Source organism: Balaenoptera borealis, assembly GCF_965194805.1.
Source record: "Balaenoptera borealis genome assembly, chromosome: 3".
NCBI classification, from domain to species: Eukaryota; Metazoa; Chordata; class Mammalia; order Artiodactyla; family Balaenopteridae; genus Balaenoptera; species Balaenoptera borealis.
The window spans coordinates 149,742,549-149,755,558 of NC_138866.1; the positions used below are offsets into that span (position 1 = coordinate 149,742,549).

At 38.9% G+C, this 13,010-nt stretch overlaps 1 protein-coding gene across 4 annotated transcripts in view; it reads left to right on the forward strand.

The window, feature by feature from the left end:
• Positions 1-13,010, forward strand: part of LOC309626986 (endophilin-A3) — a 651,420-nt gene that overhangs the window by 391,751 nt on the left and 246,659 nt on the right. For all 4 annotated transcript variants that reach the window (XM_082388458.1, XM_082388455.1, XM_082388460.1 and 1 more), the window contains one exon: positions 6,348-6,475. In XM_082388458.1, the coding sequence (XP_082244584.1) occupies positions 6,348-6,475 (128 nt within the window). The remainder of the gene's footprint in view (positions 1-6,347; positions 6,476-13,010) is intronic.

Sequence of the window (13,010 nt, forward strand, 5' to 3'; positions counted from 1 at the left end):
ATAAACCTTTATTTGATGTCTGGGAAGTAACATCCCAGTGGAACCTATTTTATTTTGAGTTGTTTTTAATATGGACCTGTTAATATAGCATTTCCGATAAGTGACCTTATATGTGAAATCTGTGTTTAATTGCTAACGTTTTTGCAAGACTGGTAGAGCTGTGCTGTTCATTATAAGTCACAGATTTAAGAGCTGTCAGGGAAATATTTTATGATTTAATTTATGCATGGGGATCCAAGAAGGCAAGAAGTCCTCGAGTCTTTATGAGAATGTGAGCACACTTATTCCTACAATATTTTTGGCTTCTACCAGTCCTATTATATAATGAGTAAACAATATCTTTTCTGAATTTTTCATCCAGAATACTCCCTAGCTAGAACTTTACTTAGGAAAATATGACTTCCTAAGAGATCTTTAAGCCTGATAGTTTTAACCAAACAGCACAAAGTGCATTTTACCTCTTTGGATATATTTTCATAAGGTTCCTCTTTAGTGTTCCCCCCACCCCTTATAAAAAGAACTTTTATTTGGTGTTTTATTGCATAAAGTATACATGTTCATCGTATAAAACTGGGAAATATAGCTGAGCAAAAGGAAGAAAATAGGAAAGTTTTGTAATTCCATTACAATTAGAAAATAAAGAAGAATCAGAACTAAGAATGCACTTGCAATCCCGTTACATGAGAGAAGCTGATGGGGACCTGTGAGGCTCTGCCAGGTGCTTCCAGCAGAATTAGTGTGTTCCCTGGAAAGTATGTGCCCCGGCATTCCTAACGGAGGTAGAAATTGCTTCTGTTTCAGCACCTCCTTGCTCTGTGTCCTTGTGTCTGTTGCTCTCAGTGACTGAGGGCTGATTCTGCTCAACCCTTCAGCCTCTCTCACCTGCTACTCACTGTCTTGAGGGCCTGATCCAGGCTCATCTTCCCCGAGCCTTGAACTCTGCAAGCCGTTGGTGTACGTTTGTGTGAGAAAACTAACAAATGCATCCCAGTCTGTGAATGTCGGTCAAGAACGCGTATTCCTCGTGGAATAACTTAGATAAAATCAAATATTTTTTGAAAAACAGAAGTGTAGTTCTGCTTGCAATATAGAGAGGGGAAAAAAAGTAAAACGACTTCATTGAGATATCAAAAGAATGTTGTGGTCAAGTGAATCACAGCAGCAGCTGTATTCGATCCAAGATGTGAAATGCTAGCTACGAGTGATGATAGGTTGGCTGCTGCACTTGACTGGATTCCTGGTCCACAAGGGCAGGGGAGGAGCATCCATGAGCAAAAGGCAGGCCTTGTCTGGGTCAGACAGGAAGGGGTTCTGCCCGGGCTCCCCCACACCTTGGACACGTCGTTCTGGAAGCTCCAGTTGTTCAGCTATAGAACGGGGATTGGTAATATCCACCTCAAGGGTTTGTTGAGAAGGTTAGAAAGAATGTAGGAAACATATTGGCAAGGGTGCTCACTGTGTACATACATGGTCGCTGCTTTGTGCGGGGCCAGATTCTTCAGTTCTTTCTCCATGCCCACTTCAGAGTCTGGCCCAGAACGGGGTCACTGAGTGATAGGATGTCGGTTGACTCAGACTTGGGGGAAGAAGTCTATAGATAGGGTTCAGATAACAACTTACCTTATAAAATATTAATAACTTGGAGTTTAAATAATTACTTAAGACAGCTCATGAGGATGTCTGAAAAGGAGGAATTGGGAATTAGTGGTACCCAACTTACAAACATAGAAGTTGCCTCTGCAGGGTGACCATCAGGTCAAACATGGGGCTGATATCAGTCAACCATATTTTATTGTCACTAGATTTCAGAGCTGGGGCTGGCCGAAGTGGGGCTGCTAAATACAATACCTCTTCTCTCAGGAGACTCACCACCACCATGCAGCCCAAGAATATTAGACCCCACCCTACGGTCCCTGATCCAGTTCCTCCTAATGGCTGGTTTCTTCCCACCCCACCACTCTTTCTGCCTCCTAACACTTGGTGATAGTGATTGGTTTTTGTTTCATATTTTTATTGTAACATTAAACTGTGTTCACCGATTCCAAGTCTGATTAGTTGGCTGCTTACTTGGCATTAGGGTCCACTTACTATTTTAAAAAAGCAGAAATGTGCATATGGAATTCTGTAACATTAGGGAGCTGTGTCCAGCATGTTTATCAGGGACTTGGGTGGAGCATGGAAGCTGCAAAGCTGAGCGAAGTGGCTTGTAGATGGGGTGACAGGATCAGGGTGCAAACAGATCTCAGCAGGCTGGTATTCTGGGCCAAAACCAACAAGAGGAAATTCAGTAGTGATTAATGTTAAGCCTTGCCTAAGTAAAAATGGAAGAGAGCTGGCTCTCCTGTCATTGTTTGGAAAAAGACATTATTTTGAAGAAAGATACCTTATGCTTATTGAGACATTTACTGAGATGCTGTGTGATTCATTCTATAGATGGCATTTTGTTTAAATCCTGTTGGAGTAAAAATATCATCTCCATTTTATAGATGAGTTTTAGAAAGGTTAAGAAACTTATCCAGAGTCACACAACTTTTAACCATTATGTGATACTGCCTCCATCATGAGATCCAATAAATGGTGTGACTAAAAAGGTAGGAAAGGAGGAAGGAAGGAAGGAAGGGAAGAAGGGAGGAAGAGGAGAGGAGGGAAGAAAGAGAGATGGAAACTTAGATTTCATCAAAAGAAACCTGGGTAATAGGGACACTATGTAGTCTATTATTCTCAGATACATTGTTATGTTCCGGATGCTACATTTTAAAATAAAAAATGCGCAGACTGCAGAGTGCGCAGGGAGAGGAGATATTCGTGAGAGAGCCGGGACAATTGAAGAAAGCTTGAAAAGGTTTCTTCTGTAGAAGAGGATGGAGACTCAGCGTCCACTGCTCTAGAGGATGTAAGTTCCAGGGAAGCAGGTTCTGTGTCACTATAAAGAAGAATATACAAATATAAATGTTCAGAACTGACCCTGGGGACTCTTTGCTCAGCTCCAATGAGATTTTTTTTTTTTCTGAACGTTTGTGTTATCATCATGCTGCTGGCATCAAAGGGAAGAGATGAGAACTGGGTAGAAATTGGGGATATTTTTGCTACTCTTTGGAAAACGAAGAATGATGAGAAGGGCAGGAGGACTGGCTGGTAGGAAATAGCAGTGGGGTTTCAAAGCAAAATCTGACCATCTTCATGGCCAAGGAGAGGAGAAAAACTCAAGGATCCCTCTTGAGATGTCAGTTTCTCTCTGTTTTCTTAGGGGAAAAATATCTTACTGATTCAACCAAAGAAACCAAATGCCTGCATTTATAACTTGCCTATTTTGGTTATTTTAGAATCAAGATTCTTTTTTTTTTTTTTGTAAGTAAAGGTGGAGAAGTTATGGAAAGAAACCTGACTCTAACTATAAACTGAACAGATGGGATAGTGGGAATAAAAACAAATGAAAACAATATTTCAAAGAACTCTCAACTTTCATTTTAAAATATATATGATGATGGTTTTCAACTTTTCACATTCAACCTATCAGTATATCGAGTGACAAAATGAAAAATCAATTTCAGCTGTGTTTATTTTAAACGTTTACCTAAATGATTTGGACTCACCAACCTAAAAGCCCAGATGAGTGTATTAAACTGCTTATTGTATTTTTTATGAATTAAAACTTTATTTTATATTAAATTATAGACAGGACACAGTTCTGTTTGGTGACGTTTAGTGTAGAAAATCGAACTGAACAGTGGTCTAATTAGAACAGTAAATAGTATGGGTTTAATTAGCCCTTATTCCCGATGACAGACTTGATCAGTTGCCAGGTATTTATTCTTTCCTTTCCCTTGACTGTTGCTGAAATATTGCCTCTAGTAGGGCTGCTTACTGTGCTATAAATAGGTAGCTTGATAAGAAGCCAGGAAACCCACTGACCGGTGAGATGTGGGTGAAAATTATTGGAAAATCTCCTCCTTGCTTCCAGTCATTATTTATTCATTTCACATTTGAAGGTCCTTTCTACAGATCCCTCTCTTAATTTAATTTTTTTTTTTTTGGTTGGATGAGGTAACTTGGCCTAAGGGCTTAAGGAAATCTGTGCAATATCTAGCTGAGTCCCATGCTTCGGTTTATTAGTATGTCAGGGTTTCCTTCATAAACTCTCCTGGTTTCCAACTTAGAACTCACCTATTAAGTCCTGTCTGACTTGAGCTTTTCTGTATGTCAACAGGATGTGGTTTTGTTTGTTTCCTTGCTTGTTTTCAATTAAAATATTGAAGTATTGGCTTAAAAAAAAACAACTTAAAATTCAGAGACAAAAGAACAAAAGAATTTTAAATTTCCTAGCACCTGGAAGTAGCCACTGCTAACATTTTAATTAACCTCTTACTCATTTCCCTAGGCATGTACACATTTACCTGTATTAAATATGATATAGGCTTACATTCTTCTCTAATGATTGCCTTTTACCCTCAAAGTGGTTTTTTTTGTTTTTGTTTTTGTTTTTGGCTGCGTTGGGTCTTTGTTGCTGTGCGCGGGCTTTCTCTAGTTGCGGTGAGCGGGGGCTACTCTTTGTTGCAGTGCACAGTCTTCTCATTGTGGTAGCTTCTATTTGTTGTGGAGCACGGGCTCTAGGCACCTGGGCTTCAGTAATTGTGGCACGCAGGCTCAGTAGTTGTGGCGCATGGGCTTAGTTGCTCCGTGGCATGTGGGATCTTCCCGGACCAGGGCTCGAACCCGTGTCCCCTGCATTGGCTGGCGGATTCTTAACCACTGCACCACCAGGGAAGCCCCCTCAAAGTATGTTTTAAAAGAAACTTCAAAATCCATAAAAGTTCAGATAAAACTAACATCTATTATAGCACCACCTGGCTTCATCGAGTTGAATGTTTTGTCACAGTTGCTTCAGATCTTTTGGGGGAGGACTGGGAGGGGAATAAAACGTTCCGTTGGCATTCCTCTTGTGTCCTTCCCCAACAGCGTGCATGCCGAGTCCTGCTCCCTCCATCTTTAGAGGCAATTTGGTGTGTTTTCTTTTACTACGGCATTTTTGTGTGGATGTTCATATACTTATTCCTTTATCTATAGGTGAAGAGAGAGAAAATGCTATGTGTGTTTTTATTTTAATGTAATTCAATCTATCAGTCTTTTGCTTTGGGGTTTCTACCTTTGTTGACACATCTAGGACACTCTTTGCTACATCAAGCCTGTATGACTTTTAATCTATAGCTTTTTTAGTATTTTATGGGTTTAGCATTTAAAATATTAATTTCTGGAATATATCTGAATTCATTTTGGTGTCTTTTGTGAAGAAGTTATCTATTATTTTCTTTTAAACCATTCATCACACCGACTTGTGGTTCTATGTTATGTCCTTATACTTGGGTCTGTTTCTGGACTCTTCTTTTTCTAACCTTAATGGATCTTAATGCTTATTGCTATGCCAATTCTATACTGTTTGAATTGAGGCAATTTCCCTCTAACTTCCCTTCTTGTACAGTTTTTTCTTGGCTCTTGTAGACATTTACTCCACCAGATGAACTTTAGAATCATTTTGTTAGGGTCTAAAAAAATCCCCTTTGGGATTTTGATTGGAGTTATAAATTTATAGATTAATTTGGAGAGAATTAACATTTTACAGTATTGAGTCCAGCTATTTAGGACTATGTGTTTCTTCATTTATTCGAGTCTACTTTAGGCCTCTTTGTAATGTTTTGTACATCATTTCTTTTCATATCTATATCTATCTATATATTTAAAAAATTTTAACTCCCCCTGTTCTCTTTTCTTTAGAGTATCTTGATATAAGTCAATGGTGGCAAGTCCAGAAGACAAATTAATCCAAACAGCATTGATAATTGAACTTTCTCTATTTTATTGGACCCTGAAGCTTTATCTGCTTTGTTTTCTTGGGGTGAAGCCTCTCTCAGGAGGTTCCACAAATCCTCATGCAAAAAGGTTTCTTTGGAGTAAGCACCAGTCTATATGACAGACAATGGAGAGAATTTCTTAGGTACAAGCTGGGACCCTGCTATGTAAGTTATAAACACAAAATAATAATAATAAATATTATTTATATTTAGCCAATTTATTTAAATTTTGGAATGATAAAATTCCAAATTTAAAACTGAGCTTGGAAGCCATCTGGATAAAACCTTCGTAAGGTGGAAAGGTACTCATGTGTCACGAGTTTCCATATAAAACTATCTTGTGTGTGTGTGTGTTTTAATGTAGCCATTCCAAAACAATGCATTTTTAGGCAACTTTAGTCTTTGTGAACAGCTTAGAGTAAGACTCTGGAAAAACTGGGAAAGCTTTTGGGATATTTCTAGCATTTTTTCTATAATTTATTGCATTTTTTCACTTTACAGACTTCAAGAAACACTCGTTCAGATGAAGACAAAGATAGCAACTGGGATGCTTGGGGTGACTGGAGTGACTGCTCCCGGACTTGTGGGGGAGGAGCGTCCTATTCTTTGCGGAGATGTTTGACTGGCAGGTAAGTGGTGGCTTTTCCTGTTCTTCTCTGTGGGGTGTCAGCGCCTTTGGATGGGTAAGGTTGGGAAGAAAACTGGGCTTCTTGGCTTTGGAAGGTACCATGATGGTGGTGTAAGTTACCAACTTACCATATTTAAGTTACCTCAAGTTACCATATTTAAATAGTAATGGCCACATTTTCATGAGTGTGGCCATACCCCTCCACATGAGACTCCCAGCTCGCAGCAGCTGGGGCACTACACACTTTGGGCTTTAAGGGAGGGGAGGCTGGCATGATAAGTCACTGGCCCAGAGTTGTTGAGACTTGGGGTAAGAGGTCAAGTCTTCTGTGTTCCACCCTTGAGTTGTTGCCATTTTAATCACTTTCGGTTCACTTTCTCTGAGCAACCCATTGATTAAGAAGGTAATGCAAGGTCTGTGCTCCTATCTTAGAAATGTTTATGTTAAGCAACATTTGTTAAAATGTAAGATCAGCTTCTTAAAAAATAAACATACATTGTAAGAAACCCACAGTTATCATTGCTCTTGAGACAATTTGAGGTAATTCTTCACGGGGTAGTGTCAATCCTAGCCAAGGATTTTTACCTGAGCTCTCAGGTAAGACAGAACCCCAAGTGGATGGAACTGGATATGCTGGTTCTGGACAAAAGAAGACTCCAAGATCATGGCAGCCAACTTCAGTTTGGGGATGTTGTCCGGTGAAAGAGGGAATGGACGTTCCCTGAATGTGTAAGGTATAGAGCAGAAATGCTCTGGATTCCATCAAGGTCGCTGTTTTATGGCCTGTTAAACAGTGACCACGTACATTCTCATTTCCTTGAGACAGCACAGAGCAGGGCAGATGTGAGACTGCAGACATGGCCTTTGAGAAGGAGGACTCTGAGTGCACTCCAGGAAAGCATGGGAAGGCTCCTGGAGTTAGTGTTGGTGTCATTATCTTAGGGCAAGTTGTGACTCAGAGCTTGGAACCCTAAGTAAATGGTTGCAGAACTGAGTCCGGGGATTAATCTCACAATGACAGAGTGGTATAGCTGCTTCTTCTGTGTTACGTTGGTGAGGAAATAAATGCCCTCTAAGTGTGTCATACCATATGGATGTTACGTTGTACCGGGATGTATTTATCCTGGTGAGGCTTGTAATAGGGGGCCTGTGCTCCTGTGGGCAAGGGTCAGGGAGGGTCTTCTCAGGCAGGGAGCAAGTTCTTACCCACCGCTGGTCAGTCATTTGAGGGAGAGGTTTCCAGCATGGAGACTGGCATGGGAAGGTGAGATTTTGGCATCTCAATCCAACTCTGAGGGATCTGAATAATTTGCAATGAATGGTAGGGTTCAGGTGGGAAAAGAGTGAGATTTATTTGTGTTTGTCTTTTCTTTATGGTATGTACCTCCCCAGTCGCCAACTAAATATAAAAGCCAAACCCCTCATATTACAGCATTTTATGATTCCTTGACATCCATCCCTCATGCCCTGCCCTCAAAATATAAAAATCCATATCCTGTGATAAATGACAAGGTAATTATTAGGAGTAATAGAAGGGATGAGACTACTTAAGCTCAAAATTTTGAGCTCAGTCAAGGTTCTGTTTGAATCACCGGTATAAATGGTCCTTATTCAGCATCAAGCATCACTTAAACAGCAAAAATTCCATAAATTCTACTTATCCACTGGCGAAAGAGATAAAGGCAAAATTTAAAAAAAGATGGTATGAACTTGTATCTGTTAAAAAGATTTAGAGGAATATATCAATGTTAAGGACCATGAATGGCCACTTTCATCTTGTTGTCATACAACCAAAATGCTTCCATGTCTGTTATTTTATTAATTTAAAAAATTACTTTGATTTTGCCTAGAATATGACTTTGCCAAGTGATCTATCTCAGTGTGTGTGTGCATTTGTGTCTTCTGTTTCCTAACCGGGGTCGGCTGCTACTGGAAAGTCTTCGGGGTAGGAAGGACTACTGCTCAGCCTCTTCTACCTTCTCTGTACTTACTCAGAAAAGGAGATTTGGGCAAGAGGAGAGGAGAAGGAGGAGGGGAGTTCTGCCTTGACTTTAGTGACCAGGTATTGATGTTCTCTGGTTTAGTAGGTGTTTAAAGCCAGCTTCATCTATTGTGAGCACTTTGATGGATTTTTCTGAGACAGTGTCTCCTCCTTCCCCCCAGTCCCTTGGGATCCTTGCCTGCAATTCGCTTACCATGTGATATTCGCAATCCTCTGACATGGTAACATTGCTCTTTCCTAATCTTGGACACCGAGGCATACTCCCAGCTTCTTCCTGTTTATGTCTACTCACCCCCTCAGCGGCTGTCTTGGTATGTTCGTTCCTAGGACAACCCCATGCTGGCTCTCGCATGCGGCCCACGTCTGGTTCACTGGAAACCCTCCTGTGAACTTTGCTAAACAAACTCCCCAGTTCTAGGAGCCAATGCAGCAACACCTCCTCTGCTTACACAGCCCACTGCAGCTGAGCTCTCAGCTCTTAACTGTCTCAGGTGTGGATTAGACACCAACCAACTGCAAGAGGCGTGTATCAGGTGGTGTCCCTAAAATTTCTTCCTCTCAATTGGGGGTTAGCAGATTGAAGCCCTCATCCCTTCTCTTTCTGTTGGAGCAGAGTGAGGGGTAGGATCATAGCATAGATTTCTCAAAGAAATCTTCAGAAATCCTTATACTAGCTAAGTCTCCAGCTCCAAGATGCTTTTTATGCCTTGGTGTGGGTAAGGAGTTTAACAACTGTGAGTTAAACTAACACAGAGCCTGTCCTCATGGTTCTTATAATCTAGGGGGACAAACAATAAACAAGTATGTAATCAAATTATATGTAATTAAAATTTGTGTCAAGGGGGTAGATAACACCTATCCAGGGAAGTCCTCTGTGCCGAGGGTCTATGCTGAGACCCAACTGCTGAGAGGAAGTTAATTATATGAAGGGTGGAGGGTTATGGGACATAAAATCCAGATAATGAGGCCAGCATATGTAAAGGTGCTGGAGCAGGAAATGAAAAGCAGCTTTTATGCCTAAAAGACAATAGATAGGGGAGAAAGCAGAATGGGCAATGTTGAAGAAGAAGGTAAAGAATCTGATTCTCACACTTTTGGATTTCAAATACTAGTAAATTGTTCAAAAAAAGCATATTTGGAACTAATATAGGTTGTCAGTTTTTTATTTGGTCAAATAAAGACAAAAACAAAAACAAACAAACAAAAAACTCACCTATGGTCTACCATCACAGACTTTTCAGGAAAGAATTACAATCAGAATCTTTTCATTTTAACATTAAGAAGTAGGACATAATCTTAGATCGAAAGACCTGCCTTTAAATTGAATTTATGTAGCTTTATAAAAATTTACTTTTTTGCCCTTATTTGTCTCACTTCACTTTGGACCATACTTTGGATGTGATAAAAACTATTACAGATTTTAACAATCTAATGATGGGTAATTGGGAACCAGAAATTGAGGAGTAAAACATAATCATGTACTTAGAACTTGAGACTGCAAGATCCCTGCAAGTAAGCGACATGCAGAAAAATGACTTTATCTGAGCCATATTTTTAATCCTAGTATTCACCAATTTTTAAGCAGTAAGAGGCAGAAAAGCCAAGCAGAAAGCAGCTGCTAAGAGGCTGAGAAATTAAGCAGATTTATTGGCAGTTTCATAGTCCTGGGACATAAAAATTTGAGTTCAAAGCCCTGGTAAACATCTCAGGTGATCAGTTTGTATCCATGAAGGACTATACCCTAGGAGAAAGGGAAAACCAATCCTAAATAGACTAGATATTACAAAGACTGAAACCTAGTCTTGAATTAGCTCAACCCTAATTTGAGTAATAAAATTTGTTGTTATTCCAACTGCCTCCAAGAAGCTTTAAAAAAGACACCCTGGAGGAAGATGACACCAACCAAAGATTATACAAGTTTTTATAGATCATGCCAGTGATTCAATAAAACATTGCCAATCTTACCATGATACAAGAGCAAGAGGAAAAAGAGATGATAGAAACAGGTACTAGAGTTATTGGACCTGTGTGTTAAAAAAAAAAACAAAAACCCTGTAATAAATATTTATGAGAATAGATGACAGAATACAGGATTTCACCAGAGAACTGGAATCCATAAAATTGAATCATATGGGAATTTGAGAATAGAAGCAAGTGATAACTAAAATTATGTACTAAATAGATGGCCATAATAGCAGGTTAGAAACAGTAGAAGAGAGTATAGGTTTGTAGAAATATCCAGGCTAAATTATAGGGTGGGGGGAAAACACAGAACATAGAATAAGGGATATATGGAACAAGATGAAAAGGTCTAAACCATGTATAATTGGAGTCCTAAAAGGAAAAGAGAGATAGAGAGTAGGGTAGAAGTACTATTTGAAGCGATAGTAACCAAGAATTTCCCCAAATTTCCAAAAGTTATTGCTATAAAGATATCAAGCCACAAATTCAAGAAACTCTGCACACCCTAAACAGAATAAATATGCATAAACACATTATGGTAAAATCTTAAAAGAAGCCAGAGAGAAAAGACACATTACCATCAAAGGAGCAAAGATAATGTTGACTGCTAACTTCTCATTAGAAGATAATGAAATTACCTAACATCTTGAAAGAAAATAACTATTACAATGGAATCCTCTATCTAGCAAAAATATCCTTCGAGTGTGAAGGTGAAATAAAGATGTTTTGAGACAAACAAAAACTGAGATAATTCGAAGGAAAATGATCCTATAGGATCATTATTAAAGAAATAAGAGCAATTTTTAAAAAATCTACTAATATGTTTATATGTATACTTAAGTGTATGTATGTGTATATATATATGTGTGTGTGTGTGTGTGTGTGTGTGTGTGTGTGTGTGTGTGTTTATCTCCAAATATCAGGGATCTAGATTAGAATTAGGGTTTTATCAAGTCCTTTGTTAATTCAGTTCTCACTCTCCATGGGAAAAATGCCTTTCTTCCGTTTGGGTAAGAATCATTGCTTTAAATCTATTGCAGCTTTGTATCAATATGGAGAATGAATAGAAGCTGCAGTGGAAGGCATTTGTGGGAAGGAACATTGCCTTTCTGCTAATGAATTTTTGTGGCTTTCCTTTATTTGGAGATAGTCTCTGCAGTACCTACACTTCCCTTAACCCTTCCAGAGCACCCCAGCCCATACAGGCACTGAGTGTTTCACATGGCCCCCTATCCAGTTGGATCTTATATGCATCTACATTTTTGTCTTATACTAGCCACTCCCACGGCATTGATTGCCAGGAGTTCTGGCTACATCATCTGTCAATTTGATTTAGTGAGTATTGGTGGGTTCTCCTGTGGATCTGTTCCACTTACTTCAAAGGCAGCCTTCTCTTTTGTGTGTAGTGAATAATATATTTGTATACCATCCTTTAATTTAGTCTTGTTCGCATGCATGTTGAAGTTTCTGGCTTGTGTATAGCCTGTATGAATTTCCAGCTATGATGGAGAGTTGTTGACCTATTAATACACTTTGTTGATCATTTCACTAGGCATTTGTAAGGGAGAAAGAGTTCAATATATGTGCTTGGCTAACCATCAGTATTTAAAATCTTTCATTCTCTCTTTTCTTTTATGCTTTTTTTTTTTTTTTTTTGCTGAAATTTTACCTCTGGTAATTTGGAAATATATATATATATATCCTGTTTTTATATTACTGATGATTAAATTTAAGATGTTTGAAAGCCATACTTTAATAATTGCTTTATAACTGTCAATGCCAATAATAAAATGCTAGTTTCTTTTGATTTCTATTTGTAAGCCGATCCGTATTTTATACTTTTCTTCTTCATTCCTACTCTTTGGGGCTTTGTTATTATAATCTGGGATCTTATACTCAGTTTCTTGGCACCATTTATTCCCTTTATATCTTTTCTTTCATAATCATATTTCAAACTATCGTTGAAACTTAATTGTGTTTGTGTGCATACATTATTTCAGTGTTCATTGTCAGTATTTTCAGTTCTTAATTCTGAATCATCACTTTGTTGGCAGGGATACGTTTTGAGCTGAGCTTCTGGAATTTTAATGCACATATGAATCACCTAGGGATCTTGTTAAAATATAAACTTTGATTCAGTAGGTCTGGAGTGGGATCCAGGATCTTTCATTTCTAACGAATCCCCAGGTAATGTCAATGCTGCTTGTCCATGGACCACACTTCAAGCAGCAGGACTTTATAGCCTTCTTAATTTCAGGAAAAAGTTGTGGGTCTTATACTTTATGAGTCCTTATATAATACATCTGAAAATGTCTTTCTCTTGACTTCACACATACACAGTGAATGGCTTATTTGGGTATAAAATTCCCGAGACACAAATTTTCCCTCTCAAGACTCAGAAGTTCTTTTTCCATAAAGTTTGGTATACAGTATTGCTCACAGACCTCTCAAGCTGGCTTAATTTTTTTGTCTTCTTTGCTAGATACCCTATTTGTTCTGCCTGGCTACCTATAGAAGGCTGTATTTTTCCCTCAGGAGTTTTACAATGTTGCATCTAGCTATCAGTCTCTTT